Here is a 23,211-nt window from a genome sequence, read left to right on the forward strand (position 1 = left end):
AAAAAAAAAAAAAAAGGAATCTGAGATCTAAAGATTGAAATTTGAAGCTAGCCCTGGCAGACAAATCTGTGAGATTCTTACCTCTAATTAGTCACCAAAAGGCTGGAAGTGGAAGTGCAGCTTAAATGGTAGATAGAGCACCCGTGGTGAGCAATAAAAGCCAAGCAAGAGTTCAAGTCCCTGAGTTCAAGCCCTGCTACCATCACAATTAAAAGCAATTATTCTTGCTTCTGGCTTAGAGAAAATGTAAGCATTTGTCATCTTGAAGTACTTATATATAAATGAGTATCTGTAAGTGTAAAAAAAATCCTATTTGATTTCTTTAGAAGGAATAACCTTGACTTTTGTGAGTGTTATCTATGGTGTTTGCTAGCTTGAAGCCTATCATAATGCATCAGTTGTCATGAGCAGCAGCAGATAGATCAGGTACTAGCCAGAGTCTAGTCATATTCACTGTCCAGCAGATGAGCCTAGACTAAGGCAGAAACCCTGGTTTGTAACTCCAGCACTCTTATTAAAAAAAAAAAAAAAAAAAAAAAAACAACTTTCTGTTCCCCAGGCAACTGAATAAGCACAATGCCTTAGTTTCTTCATTTGCAAAATAGCCTATGTACCTTACCTGGTGGCTTGAAGTAAACACTGTCTTTTTATTGTAGAAAAATACTTATAAACCTGGTGTTTGTTTTCACATTTGTAACCCTAGTTCCATAGAGAGACTGAGAGGATCAATTAATATGATTTGAGGCCAGTCTAGTAGGCAGAAAAGTTCATAAGACTCCATCTCCACAGAGGGAAATTGGACAGAGTGGAATATGCCTGGAATCTCAGCAATTCTGGGAGCTTAAAAGTAGGTGGAACCCTCACCTTGGAGGAGAGAGAGAGAGAGAGAGAGAGAGAGAGAGAGAGAGACCCTACCCTAAATCTAACCAGTGGAAGATATGGCTCAACATTATCTCACTGACCTAGCAAGTACAAGGTGCTGAGTACAAACCTCTACTACTGCAAAACTAAGAAGGAAGGAGAGATTATTCCAGTTTTCAAAATTGATGTCAACCTACAACCTGAAGCTCAGTTGTTTCAGGAATGTATTGAAGCAAGTTAGAGCTGGCCCCTTTATTATAGCCATGGAAATTTTGCAGAAATTCAGTAGATGGCACTCTCTGCTATTTTAGAATTGATGACAGAATTGTCTGTTATTCATAGAACAGAGATGAAGATGGTGAATAAGGCTGCATAGAGCCCAGGGCTTATACAGTATGTAGTATGCTTATTGAAGATTATGTTGAACAGAAGAGAGGTGAGTCTTTCTGCTTGAGGAATTTTCCAGAGAGCGCAGTAGCTCACATGGTTTCAACCTGAGCATTTAGAGGAATAGCTTTGCCCAATGGTTTTAATAACCTTAGGAAAGTTAGCCTGAGAATATATACAAATATTCAAATAGAATATCTGTGTTAAACAGAATATCATATGAGATCTTTTCTCTCCTGACATTTCATCAGTTGTTATCTCTTAACCAAAACAAAAGACTTATGTTCTGAATAAACAGGTATCTTACAACCCATCTAAAACCCACCAATGTGGTATATAATAACCTGGGGAAAAGGAGGAGAATCTAACAAGAGGATATTTAATTATTTTTATTCAATTTCTTTTTATGTTAAGATAATAATGTGTGACAAGTGGATGTTAGTGTTTTTTTCATAATGGAGATTCACAGAAGAAAATGAATTGGGGGTAGATGAATTTTTAAGTCAAGGCTCTGAATCTTCTGAATTAGCTTTCTTTGTCATCCTTTGATGTGACAGTTTACCTTCAGTGTATCTCATTAATGTAGGCAACCTTTCAATCTTACTTTTCTTTTAGATTGACTGATGAAACATTTAGTTTGGCTGAAGAAACCTGTAATTCAAATCCAGCCATGGTTAGGAGGAAAAAAATTGCCATCAGCATCATCTTTTCCCTGTGTGAGAAAGAAGAAGCACAACGGAACTTCCAGGACTTCTTTTTTTCTCATTTCCCCTTGTTTGAATCTCACATGAACAGACTGAAAAGTGCAATTGAAAAGGTACTAATGATTATATCCACTGTCAAGTACAGGTGATTGTGGGACTTTAAAAATGATGAGTCTCTGACTATGTGTCAGATTACTTTCCTAAGGAAGTTAAATCATCCCCACTAGTGATGGATCCTGAAGCTCTTTGGTGCTATATATCAAGATACTTGCTGCTTTAGAAAAGGAAATTTCTGCTTTCTGCTGAATGAGAGCATTATTAGTTTGAGAGCTTTTAATTGATCATAGTATCAATTTTTATTGAGGCTAAGTAGGTAAGTTATAAAGGAATTTCTTCTCAGGGAGTAATTTGGCACACTTTCTCTCCCATTAAGGTCATGATCTCCTGTAGGAAGATAGCAGAATCAGGTCTACGCGTCCAGTTTTATGTCAGCCGCCTGATGGAGGCTCTGGGAGAATTCAGGTAAAGTACAAGGTTTGGAAAACCTAATGGGAAATTGATAAGCAGCATAACTAGCGTTAGCTGTGGATTTTAATATTGCAGAGAAACTCTTTAAACAACTGGGAGACTGACAGTTATTAGTCATTTTAGTGCCACACTTCAAGATTAAAAACATATTCACAAAACATGTGAATAATCTAACACTAAAAAATATCAGTATGGTAAACAGTACTTTATATGATTCTTCTAGCAGAATGAATGGAAAAAATTAATAGGTATGTCTATAAGTCTATCACACAAAAACTCTAGGGGAAAACACTACTTACCCCATCTGACAGGTGGAAACTTGTGTTCAGAGGTGGTTTTCTATCAAAGTACACATGGACATGTGATGTGTGTCACCAAGACCTATATTCCAGTTGCTGGGACAGTCCTAGTTCACATCCAGTGCCTTCCTGTAAGTGTCCTTGTCTAAATATGAAGTTATCTGATGGTTGCTTTCCTGTGTTGTGTCTCCCTGGAGAGTTTCTAACAGATAATCTTTGGAAACTGGTTTTCTAGAGTCCTTGTTCCTGGTGTCTGGGTAGAAAGGCAATCTACTCTGGGTAGCAGGTGGGAATCTATTGAGTCAAACTATTAATTTACAGACAGGGAAAAAGTATTTTATAGTTGAGAAAATATTAGAACATTTTTGTGATGCTTATGGTATATTTATAATGCTAATTCGAGCAAAATCACCACTCTTTTTCTGAATTCTGGGCTATATGTAAAATATTGTGACAATAGTAAGACTTACGTCACATATTTGTGAACTATTATGAAATTGCGTGTGTGTGTGTGTGTGTGTGTGTGTGTGTGTGTGTGCGTGCGTGCGCATGCACGCTGGTCCTGGGGCTTGAACTCAGAGTCTGGGCTGCTCAAGGATAGCTTTCTACCACTTGAGCTACAGCTCCATTTCCTACTTTTTCATGGTTAATTGAGAAGAGTCCCAGAGTTTTCTACCCAGGCTGGCTTTGAACCATGATCCTCACATCTCAACCTCCTGTGTAGCTAGGATTACAGGTGGGAGCCACTAGCACCTGGCTGAAGTTGCACTCATTGATGGCAATTTGATAATTAGAAAACTGTTCATACTTTATGTGGGCAGTGCTGAATTTATTTCTCTGCAATTGTCAGACTCAAAACTAGTTTTTGTTTTAGAGTACAGGTGCTACTTTAATGAAAGAATTTTTCAGGGGTCAAGAAACTGAATATACAGAACCAGAAATTTGTACCAAGTATATCTTTTTCAGAAATGGTGACAAGATTAAGTGCTAACATTCAGAGACTTTAGTTTTAGTAAGTGAATCCTAGTACTGTGTAATTGTAACTTGTCACTTCAGCCTAACTTGGCAACCACTGCTCTTTTTGCCAGGATGGGTTTCTGTTCTTTCCCAATTCTTTCATACACGAAGTTAGCAGTCAAATCGGAATGTGTTTCATCGCTCTTGATTTGGGAAAAGTAAATGCATTATAAATTCAGAGTTACTCTCCTGACTGCTTCCACCTCTTGAATGCTGAAATTATACTTTGGAATCTTGTTCTCTCCCTGTACTGCTTTACTATAATAATGGTGTGTGGAGGCTGGGAAGGTGGCTCAGTGGTGAGTGCCTGCCTTGCATGCATGAGGCTCTGGGTTTGATTCCTTAGCACCACATAAACAGAAAAAGCTGTAAGTGGTGCTGTGGCTCAAGTGGTAGAGTGCTAGCCTTGAGCTGAAAAGCTGAGGGACAGTGACCAAGCCCAGAGTTCAGGCCCTGTGACTGACCCCCCCACCTTCCTTCCCCCAAAAGAAGGTGTGTGGCACCAATGGCTCAAGCCCAGGCAGAGAAAGTTCTGTGGATTCCCTCTCCAAAATAACCAGCAAAAATCAGGGCTGGAAATGTGGCTCAAGTGGTAGAATACCTGCTTAATTAGTATGAGTCCATGACTTTTCAAAACCTGATGCCACCAAAAAAAAGAACCACCCCCAAATCCAACATACATACATACATGTGTGTATGAAATAACAAAAGCATGTAGTTGGTTTTTGTTTTTGTTTTGGTTGGTTGTAGAGCCTGAACTCTGGACCTGGACTCTGTCCCTCACCTCTTCAGCTCAAGGCTAGTGCTCTACCACTCAAGCCACAGTGCCACTTCCAGCTTTTTCTTATGTGGTACTGAGGAATCAAACCCAGAGCCTCATGCATGCAAAGCAAGTATTCTACCATTGAGCCACCTTCTCAGCCCCAAACCATGTAGGTTTTAATGAAAAATATACATTACAACCACTTAAAACTTAAGGTGTAAATTCTGGCAAAGAACATTGTGAATATTTTATTTATTGGTGCTGACACTGGGGTTTGAATTCAGAGCCTCACACTTTTGCTTAGCTTTTTTGCTCAAGGGTAGAGCTTCACTATTTGAGCCACCCCTTCACTTCTGGCTTTTTGCTGGTTAGTTGGAGATAAGAGTTTCTGAAAATTTTGTCTGTCTGGGCTGGCCTCAAATCTCAATCCTCAGATTTTAGCCTCTTGAGGAACTAGGATTACGGATGTAAATTTTGTATACCAACTGGTGTACTAGGCCATCTACCCAAGCCATAATTTTTTAATTATTATTATTATTATTATTTTTGTCGGTCGTGAGGCTTGAACTCTGGGCCTGGGCACTGTCCCTCAGCTCTTCAGCTCAAGGCGAGTGCTCTACCACTTGAGCTACAGCGCCACTTCCGGTTTTCTGGTGGTTTATTTGAGATAGGAGTCTCACGGTCTCTCCTGCCCCGGCTATCTTTGAACCGAGATCCTCAGATCTCAGCCTCCTGAGTAGCTAGGATTACAGGCGTGAGCCACCAGCGCCCGGCTAATTAATGTTTTTATATTAAAGATGGCAATATTTTTAGGTAATGGATATTTGTCAAAAATCTCTAAATAGTCATTGTCCTGTAAAAGCAGCCATAAACAATATGTAAATTGCTGTGCTAAGATTAAATATTGTTTATGTATCCCTTCTATCTTCTCTAGAGGGACTATCTGGAATTTATATTCTGTTCCAAGGATAGCTGAACCAGTATGGCTTACCATGATGTCAAGCACTTTGGAAAAAAACCACCTGTGCCAGCGCTTTCTCAAGGAATTTACAATTTTGATAGAACAAATCAACAAGAACCAGTAAGCTTCAACTCTCTGGAAACATCTGTGCAGATTCCATAGCTAGTTCATGTACTATATAGAACATGGTTTATTCTGTTGAATGATCTGTTTTATTCCATTTCTCCCAAGGTTTTTTGCTGCCTTGCTGACTGCAGTGTTAACCTACCACCTGGCCTGGGTACCAACCGTCATGCCTGTTGACCACCCTCCCATTAAAGCTTTCTCAGAGAAGCGCACCTCTCAGTCAGTGAACATGTTGGCCAAAACACATCCTTATAATCCTCTCTGGGCACAGCTAGGTTAGTACCTAAGTTAACTGTTCAGAAACTAAATGGGACAAAATGGCAAAATGCTAGATTTTGTAGCTATATTGGCTATCCAACCCAGTTATTCAGGGATTGTTCCTCAGCAAGCAGGAAAGGAGATTGGTGACAGTTTGTAGTTGTCAGAAGAACTACTAACATTTCTCTCTTTTCCCCTCTACAGCAGCTTTGTTATACTCTTATAAAGCAGTGTAACTAAGTGTAAATAGTATAGTGGCTATTTACTCTGGAACTACTTAGACTTTGGGCCCGAAAATTCTTTTGGCTGATGAAGCAGGTAGAAAGAATTGTTTTAGGCATTGTAGGATGTTCAGCAGCAACCTTGGCCTCCACTCACTAGATGCAGTAAGTAACCCACTCTGCCCCAAATTGTGACAATCAGAAATGTCTCCAGACATTGTCAAATGTTCCCCAGGGAGAGGGGCAACATAATAAACTCTGTGACATCTTTAGCCCTAGAGGATGTCTTGAATGGGGAAAAAAAAGACAAAAAAAAATGACAGTGCATTCTTACCATCTTTCTCACTAGCATAAATCCAAAGTTTTCTATGTTCTTGCATTCTTGTGATTAGTGGTGGAAATTACTTCCTCATTTATGTAGAGATAAGAATTGAGTGCTTTGTTGTGATTGGTTATAGAATTTGGGTTGTGTATCTGGATTCAAGTGATAGAGAAGTGTGCTTTAGAGCTTCACATTCATCAAACATTAAAATGACAAAATAAAACTCATGCCATATTCTGTCCCTCACCTGTACTGCATTCCAAGAAGCAGAGTTGTGTAACACAAGCTGCTTATTCTCATGAAGCCAGCTGCCTCATGGATTTCATATGATTTCAAAGCATCTTGATTACTGCTTTCATGGGATAGGGGTATGCAAGGGAATACAAGACAGAAGATAACATGTAGGTTTAAAAAAAATAAAGATGGGTCTACTCTGGATCCCAGATTCTATGGGCAAGTTATTTAACCTTAGAATTCACTTCTCTTTTTTGGTACCGGGAATGGAATCTAGGGCCTTTCAGGTGCAACATAAGTGCTCTGAACTGAGCTACCATACCTGTTTTTGTACTTGTCAAATAAGGTGGTTGAGCTGGGCGCCAGTGTCTCATGCCTGTTATCCTAGCTATTCAGGAGGCTGAGATCTGAGGATCATGGTTCAAAGCCAACCTGGGCAGGAACATCCGTGAGACTTTACCTCCAGTTAATGATTAGAAAACCAGAAGTGGTGAGTGGTAGAGCGCTTGTCTTGAGCTGAAGAGCTCAGGGACAGCACCCAGGCCCAGAGTTCAAGCCCCATAACTTACCAAAAAAAAAAAAAAAAGGTAGTGATTAAGACTTCATGATTATTGTGGGATAAAATCATTTATATAAAACCACTTCTGTTAGGAGATATTAGTGCTGAAAATATATATTAAAGGCACTTAGGGTGAATGTGGGGAGAGATGGGATCTTCTATGGAAGTTTACTTTAGTAAATGTTCAGACTGAGAAAGATTATTCCAGTCTTAGTAATAGCATGTTTTAATAACTATAACAAAAGCTGACACTATGAGCCAAACACTGTTTTAAGTGCTTCTTAAACACACCAGTTTTATATGGCAATTTTACACACCTGCTGATGTGTGAGTCACTGATGGGTGATTCATTACATACTAATGAGTGTTAAACTCTCTCACTCTTACCCTATTGTCTTTACTCTTTAGCTTTTAAGATACCTTCTTGTGTTTGTACCCTGGGTCATAAAATGTGAAAGAGAAATATGTATGGCAATAATAGGTTTTGTTTTAGATGAAGCAACTGAAGAATTTATGGGTTGTAAAACCATTTAAGCCGAACAACCGGTAACTCACCTATAATCGTAGCTACTCAAAAGGCTGAGATCTGAGGATTGTGGTTCAAAGCTGGCTCAACAAGATACATCTGAATCTCCAATTAAATGTCAAAAGCCAAAAGTGGAGCTGTGGCTCAAGTGACTGAATGCCAGTTTTGAAAGCATGAGCATGAGCCTCTGAATTCAAGCCTAGTACCTGCATCAATAAATAAATAAATTTAAGTATAATACTTCATTTTTATTTTTTATTTTATTTTGTCAGTCCTGGAACTTGAACTCAGGGATATAGGCACTGTCTCTGAACTTTTTTTTTTTTTGCTCAAAGCTAGCACTGTACCACTTGAGCCACAGCATCACTTCTGGCTTTTTTTTTTCCTATTGTCCTGAGGAATCTAACCCAGGGCTTCATGCATGCTAGGCAAGCACTCTACCACTAAGCCACATTCCTAGCCCCATAGTTTATTTTATAATACTTCATACAAAATGAGCACAGAGCTCAGAAAGACCTTGGAACATGCCTGTCTCACTCAACTCTTCCTGAAGACATACAATGTCGTTTCTTAACAATGATCTTGAAAATGTAGTATCAAGTGCGGAACGTAAGTAGGTTGGATATTAGGGAATCAGGGTCTTACACTGCCAGTTTATCAATAACAATGCTAATTAAGCAGTGTGCATTTAATTAGATACATGTGTTTATAATTGGGCATGCTTTTCATTTGAAATTTAGCTAATGGGAGCAATTAATTCTCTATGTTTAGCACTACAAGGCAAAATCCCTTCCTATGGGTTCACAATTATTCTTTCCTTCTTCATTGGAGACCATATATCACTGAAGGAAGCCCTTGCTTCCCCAAACAATTAAGCTGGAGCTTAGCTGCTAAAAGTAATGTGAGGAGGGATGAGGCCCTGGTACAGAGAAGGTATGTGAAAATTGTATAAAGTCAAGTGTAAATGATGGTTGAGTTTCTACCTTTACAAAAATTCAAAGCACTTCCATGATTTGAATTTATTCCTCTCCTCCTTTAAACATTTAACAAATCACAGTAAACAGGAAAATATAAACTACTGGAAATACTTATGCAAACTTAACTTTAATCCAGTTTCTTAAGTAATAGAAAAGATTATATTGAGTTATTTCAACGATTTTCCCAAAAGCTCATTAGGAAAATTAGCGTTGTTCTGGCTACCTCTTCAAGGCATCTTAGCATTCTGGTGTAGGGAGGAAGAAGCTGTAGTTAACCCCTTCATGCTCTCAAGGAATTGCAGCTTAGGACTTGGCAATTGTGCATGCACCTCACACTTGCTCTGTGCACAAGCATTTCCCCAGTGAGGGTCACCACTCACTAGTGTATAATAGAAAGCAGAAGTGACTCACACATTAGGTTTTGTAAAATGAATTTTAACAGGTGTGTGAAATTGCAGTATAAATTGTGCTTTTTTATTGTCAAGGTGATATATAGAGGGGTTTCAGTTACATAAATAAGTAAAGTAATGAGTACGTTTCTTGTCAACCTTGTTAACCCTTCCATCAATTTTCTCCTTGTTTCCCTCCTCTCAACATCACCCCCAAGTTGTACGGATTGTTTTCAACATATTATCTTGTGTATATCGCTGTTGCATTGGTAACCTCCTTGTCCTTTGTCTCCCCATTCTGTTGTTGTTCTTCCCTTCCCTAATCCAGATAAACATATATACAATAACAGGGTACCAAAATCAAATACAACATAGAATAGGGGGAAGAACCATAAGGGGAAAAACAAACAAACAAAAATGACATAGTACACTAAAAACAGCAATAAAGAAAAACTTCTTGTGTCCATGTCTTGGTGTTCATTTCGTTTAGCATCATCTTATATGGCCATATGTACATAGCTCTTGAGTGATTCTGCTCATCTGCTAAGATTATTGCAAATAAGGGACACCATGGGACCTATGTTTCTTAGGTTTGGCTTGCTTCACTTAATATGATTTTTTTTCCAAATCTTTCCATTTCCTTTAAATTGTGCTTTTTTGTTGTTGTTTTAATACACAAAGTTTGAAACCCACTGAAGTGATGCCACTGATTGAAGAAGTTTCTTGACAATCTCCCTTTGACCTAATAAGTGTTGAGCATTTCTGAAAATAAAAATCAATTTTTGTCTTCAAAACAGGTTTGGTATCATTGATTTTAGTGTATACAAATAAAAAACCTGAAATTCCTCTATATTTTTTTCAAGTTACAGTTGTATATTTTCAGAATGCAGTGAAATTAGACTATAAATCAGTTAAAAAATTCCCATCTCAGAAAATGAATAGCCACATTTAAATAACTTAAAAGCTGGGGTTTATATAGCAGCACACATACCTAAACAACATTGAAAAGATTAATGTAACCCTCACATAAGGATGTCATTCAAATTTGCAAAGTGTTCTATCTATATTTTTCATTTATATGTCAACTCTGGATTTGAATGATGTGCATTTGCATATATACTTATCTAGATTTGTGTATATATATATATATGTATATATGGCATTAAAGTCTAGGTATGTGTATACATGTACATAGATACTCACATACATACATATATATATATATTCATATACATAGAACTTGATTGTAACTATGAGATTTTTTGGAAGGATGAGAGGGCTTGGGAAGAAAAAGTGATATAGGTTGAGTAATATGCATTGCTTTCCTGTGTGACAGTGGCATAAGGATTCTCAATGAAAGCTGTTAAACAATAGAATGAGAATAAGAAAAAGAGCTATAGATGATTTTTTCCCTGATGAAAATATATATGCACATGCAAAAGTCTGTCAATTTTGTTAATTTTTTCGAAGAACCAACTCTTTGTTTTGTTGATTCTTTCTATAGTGTTTTTTGGATTCTAATTCATTTAATTCTGATTTAATTTTAATTATTTCTTTCCGTCTACTGGATTGGGGTTTATCTTGCTGCTCTTTTTCAAGGAGGTTCAGACGTCTCATTAAAATGTTGGTTTCAGATCTCTCCAATTTGTTGATGTAGGAACTCAGAGCTATAAACTTGCCCCTGAGTACTGCCTTTGCTGTGTCCCAGAGGAGCTGGTAATTTGTGTGCTCATTTTTGTTGAATATCATGAACATTTGAATTGCCTTTCCAATCTCTTCCATGACCCACTCGTGATTCAGCAGTATGTTGTTCAGCCTCTATGTGTTACAGGACTTTCTTTGGTGGCTTTTGGTATTGAGTTCTAATTTTATTCCCTTGTGGTCTGAGAGAATGCAGGATATAACTTCAGTGTTTCTGAATTTGGACAAGTTTGCTTTGTGATCTAAAATGTGGTCTATTTTGGAAAATGTTCCATGTGCTGCTGAGAAAAATGTGTAATCTAATGCTGCTAGGTGAAATATTCAGTAGATGTCTGTTAAATCTAGTTGTTCTATGCAGTTGTTTAGATCTGTGGTTTCTCTGTTGAGGTTTTGCCGAGTTAATCTATCTAGTGGGGATAGTGGTGTGTTAAAGTCCCCAACAATTTAATGTCTTTGGATCTATGTGAGATTTGAGGGAAAGTAGTATTTCTTGGATGAGTTTGGGTTCTCCATTGTTTCATGAATAGATATTTAGAATTGTAATATCTTCCTGAAGGAGAGATCCCTTAATTAGTATGCAGGGACCTTTTTTTTAAATCTCTTCTCACTAATTTTAATTTGAAGTCTATTTTATCTGATATTAGGATTGCAACTCCCGCCTGTTTATGGGGGCCGTTGATTTTATTCCAGCCTTTCACTTTCAAAATATGTTTGTTTTTATTGGCAAGGTGTGACTCTTGAAGGCAGCAGATATAAGGATCTGCAAACATATACTCTTTAAGCTCTTAGCACAATGCCTACTCTGTAAATGTTGACTATTCATTATAATTGTCATATTGTAATGTTACCATCAGAGTATCAAATGTACAATCAAATAGAATCAAATGATCAAATATGCAACTTTTTATAGTTTGAGCATTTAACAATAAAATATTTTGATGGAGAAATTATATTGCTAGATAGCTTGGTGACTCATTTCCTCTTCTTCTACCACTTCTTTTTTGAATTGGATATAATTATAGTATGAGTGTTTTATTGTGGTATTTCTATACATGCATGCAGTGTACTTTTAACAAATTTGCCTCCTGTGCCATATTTTTATCTTTCCTTCCTGCCTCTTTTTCAAAGTATTTGGTGGGTTTCATTATGCTGTCTCCATACATTTACACACACACACACACACACACACACGCACGCACGCACATACACACACACACACACACACACACACACACACCACGTCCTTTAATCCTCTCCCCTGTCTCAGTGTCTCAGTGTCCTCTCCTTTCTCCCCTCCCCTGTCCTGCTGATTCCTTCCTACAAGATTTTTTTTACACTTATGTTTCATTGCCATTAGTTATCATAATTTGAGTTTTGTTCTCCACAAATGAACAAGAACGTGTGAATTTGGCTTTTTGAGCTTGGCTTAATTAAGTAGCTTGACCTAAGGAGTTGATCTGTCCACTTTTCTGCAAAGGATATAATTTTATTTTTTCTTTGTAATTGAGAATTTGTTTCTCTGTTAAATATATACACATATGTGTGTATGTACACACACACACACACACACACATACACACCATGTTTTCTTTATCTGTCCAGTTGTAAGGCACTTCAGCCACGTTCACAGTTAGGTGTCTTTCCTATATATTGATTTATACTTCTTTGGAGATAGGCTGAAAAGTGGTATGGCAGGCTCATAGGTAGACTTATGTTTGGTTTTTTGAGACTAGTCCACGGAATTCCGTGATAGTTATACCAATTTACATATCTGTGTATATTGTGTAAGGGTTCCTTTTGTCCCCAAATCCTCCCCATTTGTTGTTGGTCTTCTTCATGATTGCCATTCTGACTCAGGTGAGATAGAATCTTCATGTAGTTTTGATTTGTACTTCCTTTATGTCTATGGATAGTGAACATTTCTTCATGCATCTATTAGCCATTTGTATTTCTTCTGAGGTATGTCTATTTAATTCATATAGTTATTTAATTGGGTTATTTGTTGTTACAATGTTTAATTTTTTTTGAGCTTGTATGTTCCATTGATTAGTTAATGAAGATTTACTCCCATTCTGTGGGTTGCTTCTTGATTCAGGTAATTAACTGCTTGGGTATGCAGAAATTTTTTAATTTGATGCATTCTCCTTTGTCATTTTTTGCTGTTATTTTCTGGGCAATTGAAGTCCTATTCAGGAAAAAAAAATTACCTGTTACCTAAGTCTTCAAGAGTTTTGCCTATTTCTTCCACCTTGAATGTAGAATTCATGGTCCCTTAGCCTAGATTTTTAGTTTTTTTTTTTTTTTTTTGTCAGTTGTGGGGCTTGAACTCAGGGCCTGAGTAATGTCCCTGAGAGATCTTTTCTTCAAGGTTAGCATTCTACCACTGTGAACCACAGCTCCACTTCCAGTTTTTGAGTGGTTATTTGGAGATAAGCGTCTCATGGGGACTTTTTTGCCCAGGCTGGCTTCAAACTATAATCCTCAGATCTCCACCTCCTGAGAAACTAGGATTACAAGCGTGAGCCACCAGCACCTGGCCTTAGCCTAGTTTTTAAATCAAATTGTTAGGCTATAATTAAAAAGATACATATTTTCCTAGTAGAATTTTCATATGATATAAAGTAAGGAAAATTTCCAGATTCATTATTTATGACTAGGCCGTTTTCATTTTGTAAATCAAACTGGTTCTACTTATTCTGTTCTGGATATTAAGAGGATACTAAGTAGACCACCTCACTAAGTATCTCAAATTGGTTTACTGTACATCACCTTGGAAACCCTTGAACATCTTCTAAGAAATTCTTGAAATATAGAATGTATTATTTGATGTGGTTATGTACCCAGAGCATTGGCTTTGGCCTTCATGGTCCAGTTTATTGCCAGCAGATCTCACAAGCATAGTGAGGAGGCTTTATACCCAGTACCTTTGCTCCCATTACTCCTTGGGTGGTGAGGTACACCTGGCCAAGTATTTCTAGGATGGCTCTCAGTATCAGCTCTTAGTATAGAGATAAACTGGAGACATCATCCCTCGAAATTTGAAATCAGATGTCTCAGGAAGTGATTTTTGACTGTGAATCCAAGTTATTAGTTTTGTTAAAGTATCCCATGCATACTAATCCAGATACTTGGTATCTACCTTTGCCTTCCAGGTGACCTTTATGGAGCCATAGGCTCTCCAGTGAGATTGACTCGTACTGTGGTTGTGGGGAAGCAAAAGGATTTGATCCAGCGCATTCTTTATGTTCTGACCTACTTTCTCCGTTGCTCTGAGCTACAAGAGAACCAGTTGACCTGGAGTGGTAACCACAGTGAAGGTGACCAAGTTTTAAATGGGAGCAAGATTATGACAGCCTTGGAGAAAGGAGAGGTGGAAGAGTCCGAATATGTAGTAGTTACAGTGAGAAATGAGCCTGCTCTTGTACCCCCCATCCTACCACAAGTGATGACTGAGCGGAGGCATCCTGGGCCCACGTGGTTAGCTGGGACCTCAGAAAGCACTGATACTAGAGATCTGAGTCCCAAACCTGATAGAGAAGGAATCAAAAAGCCAGAGAAGAATTCTGAGACTTACAGCATAGGATTCCAAGAGCCAGCACTAGACACTTCTTGGAAACCTCAGGGCACATCTTGTGGTGATGAAGAGAATGAACAAGAGGCACTACAAGGAAGCTCTTCAAGATTTCACTGTTGTGAGGTTCCTGGGGCAGGAATGATGAATCAACAAACTGTCCAAGAGCCGTTGAAAGGAGAGATGCTAAAGAAAGTATCAGACCAGCCAACAGCCTGGTCCTGCCCTGACAGATGTTCCTGGAAGGAGCCTCCCATGGGAAAGGTCACTTTCCAAATTGGAAGCTCTGTATCTCCTGAATCTGACTTTGAAAGCCGCACCAAAAAAATGGCAGAAAGGCTAAAAGCCTGTGAACAGTATCCAGAGGGAGCCAGTGCTTTGGCTGAGTCAGCTCAGAACCAGCAGGGCTCTGGGAGCACCTTCAATGCTGGCTTTCAGAGTGTCAGCGTTCCTCAGAACAGGCCTTCTGATGAGAAGGAAGGTGAATCTGACTGGAGATTTACTGAGGACAGAGGCACCAGAACCAGAACCATGGCAGATGCTGTGGGGCTGCTCAGCCAAGCTGTTGGCACACTTGTACCCTCTGACAGTGCACAGGGAACTGGCAGGAGAACTCTGGAGCAAACAGTAGGTTTGCACTTGAAAAGCAAGGAAAGACCTTCACCAGAGCCTGTTGCAAATACATGTGGACTTCAGGATTCTAGCTTCCTGGTTGCTGCAGATGTCCCCTGTGGGGATACCAACAGGAAGGCTGACTTTAGCATGGAAGGAGACATTCCCAGGAACGAAAGCTCTGACAGTGCTCTTGGAGATAGTGATGATGAAGCATGCATTTTAGCCACACTGGGCCTAGCTCACAGTGGTGATAGGACTGATGGGTCCTTGGAAGTGGAGTTGCCTCTGCCAAGGTAACACGGCTAGGCAGGGAAGCAAGGAGAGCTGGGACCCAATACTGTTACTGACCTGACACTTTGACCATGTTAGCTACTGTCGGCCTCTTTATACAGTTTGTTTTGTTTTCCTCTCAAAATATTAGAAGTGTTACCAAATCTATACAGTTTTTTTTTCAGTTTGTCCTTTTCTCATAGGATGTTCACTGGTCTAGTAAGAATGATCTCTCTGAGGGGAGGACTACTGGCTGAATACAATTATTGCGACATGGTGGTGGTAGTGCTAGGCAGCAGCAGGCTTAATTTTCTTTGATCTTCATGGAAGTATTTCTCAGCTTCTGAGGTCTTGCTTCTGAAGCAGTAAGACTGTAGCCTTGTCTGCTGCTGCTCAGAGCAGCATGAGGTAGTTAGGAAATAAGACTTCTTAATAATCCATCAGACTCTTTTTTTTTTGGTCCGGTTGTGGGGCCTGAACTCTGGGCCTGAGTGCTGTCCCTCAGCTCTTCAGCTCAAGGCTAGCACTCTACCACTTGAGCCACAGTGCCACTTCCGGCTTTTTTTTTCTTTTTGCTTATATGGTGCTGAGGAATCGAACCCAGGGCCTCAGGCATGCAAGGCAAGCGCTCTACCACTGAGCCAACTTCCCAGCCCCATCAGACTCTTTATTGTGATGACTGAAAATCATAACTAGAAAATGTTCTTGTGTTGTTCTACACTGTAGTGGGCACCACCCCTGTCCAGATACGTTACATTCCTAAAGCTAGACTTTTGGCAAGACCCTTTTCCCCAACTTTTTTTTGGGGGGGGCAGTCCTGGGGCTTGAGTCTGGATGCGTCCCTGAGCTCCTTTTACTCAAGGCTAACACTATATCACTTGAGCCACAGTGCCACTTCCAGCTTTTTCTGAGTAGTTAGTTGGTAGTAATTAGTTGGAGATAAGGGTCTCATGGACTTTTCCTGCCCAGGCTGCCTTAGAACCATTATCCTCAGATCTCAGGCTCCTGAATAGCTAGTATTATAGGCATAAGCCACCAATACTCAGCTCTAACATTTTTTCTTTACTCTTTGACACAAACTGCCTGATAGATGAGGTACAAGAATGAACTCTTACTCATCTATGGAAATAAAAACAAAAACAGCTCCCTTTTCCCTAATGTCCTCATTTTTGTTTTCCCACACTACTTACTGGAGACTGGTAGGTAGACCACACTGAAGCTATTTTATATTACTTATATCATTAGGGATTTTATTTCTGTTGTAATATCAGAAGGAAATATGTCTTGTAACTGTGTATTTAATAGTCCAAATATTGTTTTAGGTCTCACAGCATCAGCAATCCAAATGTAAGAAACTTTGGCCGCTCACTCCTGGCAGGTTACTGTCCTACATACATGCCTGATATGGTGCTTCATGGGACCAGCAGTGATGAGAAACTGAAGCAGTGTCTGATGGCTGATCTGGTTCATACAGTGCATGTAAGTGACCTCATCTTGGAGCCATTGGCTACTGAAAGTGTGATAGCCAAGACTATGGCCAGCAATGGGTGTTTTTACTGAAAACATCTACTTAGGAGATTGTATATACAGATGTAGGCAGGATAGGGAAACCAACAAGGGAGGGTAAAGTACTGTGAATATACATGGCCAGGACAAGAAAGCAGAGTTGATATGACAGCAAAGTTGTAGAGAAGATATGCTGGGAAGACGGACTGCCTGGATGGAGGGAAAGTAAGTGGGGTGATTGTACATCTGGCTGTCCCATCTTTCCCCTGTACTCTGGTCTCTTCTGGTATATTCCATTGGCCAGTCCCAGTGGGAAGCCTGAGAGCAAGGTCACAGCTAATGTGACTGTATCCTGTTATAATTAAGGTCAGGCTCCTTGGTCACAGAACAGGATAGGGAAGGGCAAAGAATGGATTTAATGATGAATGGGAGCGGGCAGTCTGGGCAAACTGAATAAATGGCACAGATGGTGGCAATAATATGTCATCACGGGGAGGACCAAAGAGATGTTGTATATTGTTTGCTTTTTATCCTATTCTTACAAGTTCCTAAAACTAATTTATTTTAACTGATTTGTCATTAAGTTCATTTTGATGGCTGCATAAAAATGGAAAATTGCCTTGTAGCTGCAGTTAAGTGGTTTTCTGTTATCTGCAGTATGACATGAAATAAGAAGTTAAGAAAATGATGTCAATCTGATGGACCTGTTAATTGAGCTGCTATTGGGCACATGCAAGAATAGATGTTTTGCATTAGAAATATAGTGTCTTTTGCAATAGGGAAAGTATTTTTGCATTAAGAAAATTGAAATTTGGCTTGCTGGCTCCTCACCCAATAATTTTTTTTTTTTTGTCAGTTGTGGGGCTTGAACTCTGGGCCTGGGCTCTGTCCCTCAGCTCTTCAGTTCAAGGCTAGTGCTCTACCACTTAAGCCACAGCACCACTTCCGGCTTTTACTGTTTATGTGGTGCTGAGGAATCAAACCCAGGGCCTCATGCATGCAAGACAAGCATTTTACCACTGAGCCACCTTTCCAGCCCAAGATTTTTTTTTTTTTGCAAGATAGAACAGAAGGTATTGCATGTTATCTTTGGCCTTGAACATGTTCTATGAAGGCAAAACACACATCACACACACACAGGCTAAGCAGGCTGAGGTAGGAAGAAGAACTCAGCAGGAAAGCAGATGTCCTCATGACCCCTCCATGGGGATGTGAAGAAATGTGAGGTGTTTGGGAGCGGGGCAAGGCCCATCCACTGTATATTCGTAGCCCCACCCCACTTTGTTATCGGACAGGACACATTCACCAGGATATTCCTGAAGTGTTTTCACACTGTAGCATTTCTCATTTCTTTAAACTCTTCAATCACCCCGAGATATGGAAAGTTATTAAGCTTAATAACCTGTATTGTGTCACATTGTGGATGACTCCAAAGTGCAGTCATGCATGGGTGTTAATAGGAAATTGTGAAGGGTTCATAAAAACATCTTTAGAAGTCTATTACATTTAGATTATAACCAATTATCATTAGTAATGGATTTCTAATTTCACATGTCATAGTCATCATCATGAATTTTGCTTTTGTCTATGTTTTAATTATATTTTTATTATCTTTAAGTAGTTATACAAACTGATTACCATTTAACATGTCACTTCATAAATATAGTGCATCTTGATTTATGTTGCCCCTTTCATCATTCTCCCTCATCTCTCCCACCTCAACTCCTCCCCTCAATTTTCTTACTTTCATGGGATATGCATTGAATATTAAAATTGCATTGCCCCCTGCTTCCTCTATCCATTTTTCTACCTCCCTTCCCTTGATCTCTTCTCATACACCTTTCAAGTACTAGTTTCCTGATACTAATTTTGTTGGACTGTGGGTTAGTTTTCTAAGGAATTGCATAGTTTGAATTCTCCACTGCGTATGCCATTTTGTATGTACTTGCATATAACTTCATGTTTGTTTACTTATACATTTATAAATTAGTTCTAGCTTCCACATATGAGAGAGAACATGACTCTTGTATCTCACTTCACTTAACATAATTTCTTCCAGGTCCATCCATTTCTTTGCAAATGATATAATATCATTCTTCCTAATGAACGAGCAAAATTCCATTGTGTTTATATATCACATTTTTTTGATGTGTTTGTCCATTGAGGGTCATCTTGGATGTTTTCATACCTTGGCTATAGTGAATAGTGCAGCACTGAATATCGTTGTACAAGTGGCTTTACTGTGTACTGAATTAAATCTTTTGGATAAATATCCAAGAGTGGTATTGTTGGATCATAAGGTAGTTTGTTGAGAAATCTACAAATGCTTTTCAGAGTAATTGAACAACTTTACATTCACACCAACAATGTATTATGTTTCCTTTTCTCCTATATCAGAGCTAGCATCTGTTGTTTGTGTTATTGATGATGGTCATTCTGACTGAGTGAGACAAAATCTGTGTTGTTTTGATTTACATTTTTTTAATGGCCAGAGATAGTATTTCTTCCTATGTCTGTTGGCCATTTTTACTTCTGAGAAGTCTGTATTTAGCTTTTTTGCTGGTTTACTAATTGGGTTATTGATTCTTTGAGGGTTTAGTTTCTTGAGCTGTTGAACTATTCTAAATATTAGGCTATTGTTTGATATATAGCTTGCAAAGATCATCTTTACATGACATATTCATTATCATGAATTTTGCTTTTGAAATATTGTTCACATAGACCGCCTCTCAGGCTGGCACTTTATGACAGTGGTTTTCTTTTTATGTCTTACTTCCAACTTATATTAATAAATGTTTGTTGGAAAAAATTAAGATTTTATTTGTTTTCCATCTTTTGACAAAAGGTATCACTATACAGTCTCAAACTCCTGATCATTCTGCCTCAACTGTGCACCTCTTTTGGCTGAGGAATATTTTTGAAAACAACATATTAAATTGACTGCCCCATAAATCATAGGGAGTATTTAAATTCTTGAGCTGTTGCAAGAGAAAGAAGGAAAGATCAAAAGGCAAATATGTAGCCAGAGTTGTAGGTGAAAGAATAACTTGTGGAAGAAAAGACTAGAATAAATTGTGTTACCATTGCTTGATTGGATTTAAATAATTTTCAGTGTCCATGTCAGACTTCACCAGGTTTTGATACTCCTAATTTTTTGGAGCTTCATCAGTTACTTCATCAGATATTCATAATTCTTTTTAGAGAAGGACTTCTTTGTGTGTATATGTGCCAATACTGGGGCTTGAACTCAGGTCCTCATTTTCCACTCAAGTCTGACATTCTACTTGAGCCATACATCCATTTACAGATTTTTTTTTGGGGGGGGGTCTGGTTGTGGGGCCTGAACTCTGGGCCTGGGCGCTGTCCCTCAGCTCTTCAGCTCAAGGCTAGCACTCTACCACTTGAGCCACAGCGCCACTTCTGGCTTTTTTCTTATGTGGTGCTGAGGAATCGAACCTAGGGCCTCATGCATGCAAGGCAAGCACTCTACCACTGAGCCACCTTCCCAGCCCCCATTTACAGATTTTTTGAAGGTTAAATGGAGATAAAAGTGTCAAGGACTTTTCTGCTCAGGCTGGCTTTACATTGTGATCTTCAGATTTCAGCCTTCTAAGAGCTAGGCATGAACCACCAGTGCCTGGCTAGAGAAGGACTTTCCATATCTGTTTAAAAGCAATTGACTTATGTTATTGAATTATTTTCTAGCCCTATTTATGACTTGTATCCCCAAATCTGTCTTCATAAATTTGTACTTTTATTACCGCAGTAGATTGTTTTAGAGTTTTTCTCCAGAGCCTGAGGGGTTTCCTTTTGAGAACTTCTAGTACCAAGATTTTCCTTTTGTACTTTTCTATGTCCTAATCTCTTATGGAAGCATATTAACTTTATTTACATTTATTTTCCCATTATTTTTCACACATTAAAATTCAGATTCTTGTTTAGTCCATGTATTATCTCTTTGCTGCTAACATCTGCCTTAAATTAGTCTAAAGTAATACTGTTTTAGTTTTTTCTAGCTACATCTGAATATGCATTCTTTTGTTTTCTTTTTGGCTTTAAGTGGAGAGAGAATGGACATGCAGCAAACCAGTAGTACTCTGGACCTGTGACCCTCAAGTAGCCTTTTCTTTCTTTCTGTGTCTTGTCTACCTGTAAATGCTACCAACCAAGGTAATATCAGGGTTATCCAACGAGGCACCAGAGTAGAGCAGGCAGTGGAAAACATTGGTAGCTTGGGTGCAAATCCTGTTATCCACATTCATTCCCTGATAATCTTAAATAAATCAGCTGGCATCACAGGCCTCAGACTGGAAATAGGATTCAGTTGTTTTTTGTTTGTTTTGTTTCTAATTTTTTAATATTATCTTTAGGGTTTCAGATTCAATATGTCAATTTATATGTACAATGTGTCTTGATCCATATGACTTCTTCCATCCAGTTCAGTTGTTTTGAGTTTGATATCTCTAAACAAACATGAGTTTAAAGTAGAGCTCAGTCCTTAGTAGCTTTTAACCTTGGGATAATTTATTTTAATTTTCTCATCTCTAAAATGAACAGTACTGGGATCACAGGTTCAATTTGGACATTCTATGAGAAAGTCTATATCAAGTGTGTAGCACAGTGCCTTGAATTCTACTAAATCCACCAGAAAGTTAGCTATTAAAATAATATACATGAAAGTGCTTTGTAAACAAAAGTAATATGAAGTGCTTTTAATATGGAGAGTATATGACCAGTGTTATTTTAATAAAAATCGAATTCCTGTCTGAGTTTGGAAAGACACATACAGATGTATTTAAAGTTCTCCTGACTGATGATATTGATGGTCATCAGTCCCACAAAGCTCCTGTTGAAGATTGCTGAACAGAACCTTCTTCATACATGGGGCCAGCAGCTTTGCTGTAGGGCCACAAGCCAGATAGCTCTTAACTTCTCTGATGAGTATAGTCACCAAACCTAAAATCAGAATCACATTTTCATACTTTTTTTTTTTTTTTTTTTGTGGGTCGTGGGGCTTGAACTCTGGGCTTGGGCGCTGTCCCTCAGCTCTTCAGCTCAAGGTGAGCGCTCCATCGCTTGAGCCACAGTGCCACTTTCAGTTTTCTAGTGAGTTATTGGAGATAAGAATCTCATGGACTTTCCTGCCGGGGCTGGCTTTGAACCGTAATCCTCAGATCTCAGCCTCCTGAGTAGCTAGGATTACAGGCGAGAGCCACTGGCACCTGACACATTTTCATACTTTTATTTATGCTCTATATAGCCTTGGGCATTTTACAGAGTAATCTATAATATAAAATAGTAGTTGGATTTAGCAGTCTCTCATTTAAGAGTAACAACAGATTGACTTTAAAGTATCATGCAGGACACAGTAGCTTTAATAAAAGTCTAGTTGTGATACATGCTCATGAATACCTAATTCATATAAGAAGTCAACTAGTAAGACTACAGGGGTATAGAGAGTCCTGTCAACCGGGAAATCATTATTCACCTAACACAGATTTGCTGACTACCTCAGGTCAGCAATATCTTTAAAATCAACAATTTACAAAGGAAACAGTTCTGCAGAACAAATCTGTTGTTTAGAACTACCTTTGTTGCTTACATTTTCCTAGGTTGGAATAGGAACATGCTACTGCCTTGCGCCTATGGCCTGTACTTTTCCACATCTGTATCCCTAAATGTAGTAGTGTACCTGTTGTTAGGAAATGCTTAAGGATGGCATTTTAAACATATTTTGTTTGTTTTGTTTATAATGTCTTAAGTTTGGATGTGTGTGTGTGTGTGTGTGTGTGTTTGTGTGTGTGTGTTTGTGTGTGTGTGTTTGTGTGTGTGTGTTGAGGCTTGAATTCAATGCCCAGGTGCTGTCCCTGAGCTTTTTTTTGCTCAAGGCTAGTGCTGTACCACTTGAGCCACAGCTCCACTTACAGCTTTTTGGTGGTTAATTGAATATAAGAGTTTCCCAGAATTTCCCTCCCTGGCTGGCTTCGAACAGCAATACTTGGATCTCAGCTAGGGAGTGTATCTCAGGCTGAACTCAAACTTGCAACCCCTTCTGTTTCAGTCTCTCAAATTCTTGGATTTTAGGCATTTGCCACTATGGTTGGCCTTAATTTTTAGTAATTTATTAGTTAATTTTAATTTTTTTTGCCTTTTTTTTTTTGGTTGGTTGCGGGACTTGAACTCTGGGCTTGGGTGCTGTCCCTCAGCTCTTCAGCTCAAGGCGAGTATTCTACTGCTTGAGGCATAGTACCACTTCAGGTTTTCTAGTGGTTTATTGGAGATAAGAGTCTCACGGATATTTCTCCCAGGATGGCTTTGAACCTCCATTCTCAGATCTCAGCTTCCTGAGTAGCTAGGATTATAGACGTGAGCCGCTGGCGCCCCACTTAGTTAAGTTTTTTAAATTCTGGGGATTG

General features: G+C 38.8%; 1 protein-coding gene across 1 annotated transcript in view; it reads left to right on the plus strand.

Moving 5' to 3' along the window:
• Fnip2 (folliculin interacting protein 2) overlaps nucleotides 1-23,211 on the plus strand; it is a 146,151-nt gene that overhangs the window by 100,680 nt on the left and 22,260 nt on the right. The window contains exons 9-14 of the mRNA XM_013029849.1: nucleotides 1,864-2,065; nucleotides 2,386-2,474; nucleotides 5,494-5,640; nucleotides 5,752-5,921; nucleotides 13,986-15,312; nucleotides 16,612-16,768. Coding sequence (XP_012885303.1) covers nucleotides 1,864-2,065; nucleotides 2,386-2,474; nucleotides 5,494-5,640; nucleotides 5,752-5,921; nucleotides 13,986-15,312; nucleotides 16,612-16,768 — 2,092 coding nt within the window. The remainder of the gene's footprint in view (nucleotides 1-1,863; nucleotides 2,066-2,385; nucleotides 2,475-5,493; nucleotides 5,641-5,751; nucleotides 5,922-13,985; nucleotides 15,313-16,611; nucleotides 16,769-23,211) is intronic.

The sequence above is a fragment of the Dipodomys ordii genome, unplaced genomic scaffold, assembly GCF_000151885.1.
Source record: "Dipodomys ordii isolate 6190 unplaced genomic scaffold, Dord_2.0 Scaffold123, whole genome shotgun sequence".
Taxonomy (NCBI): Eukaryota; Metazoa; Chordata; class Mammalia; order Rodentia; family Heteromyidae; genus Dipodomys; species Dipodomys ordii.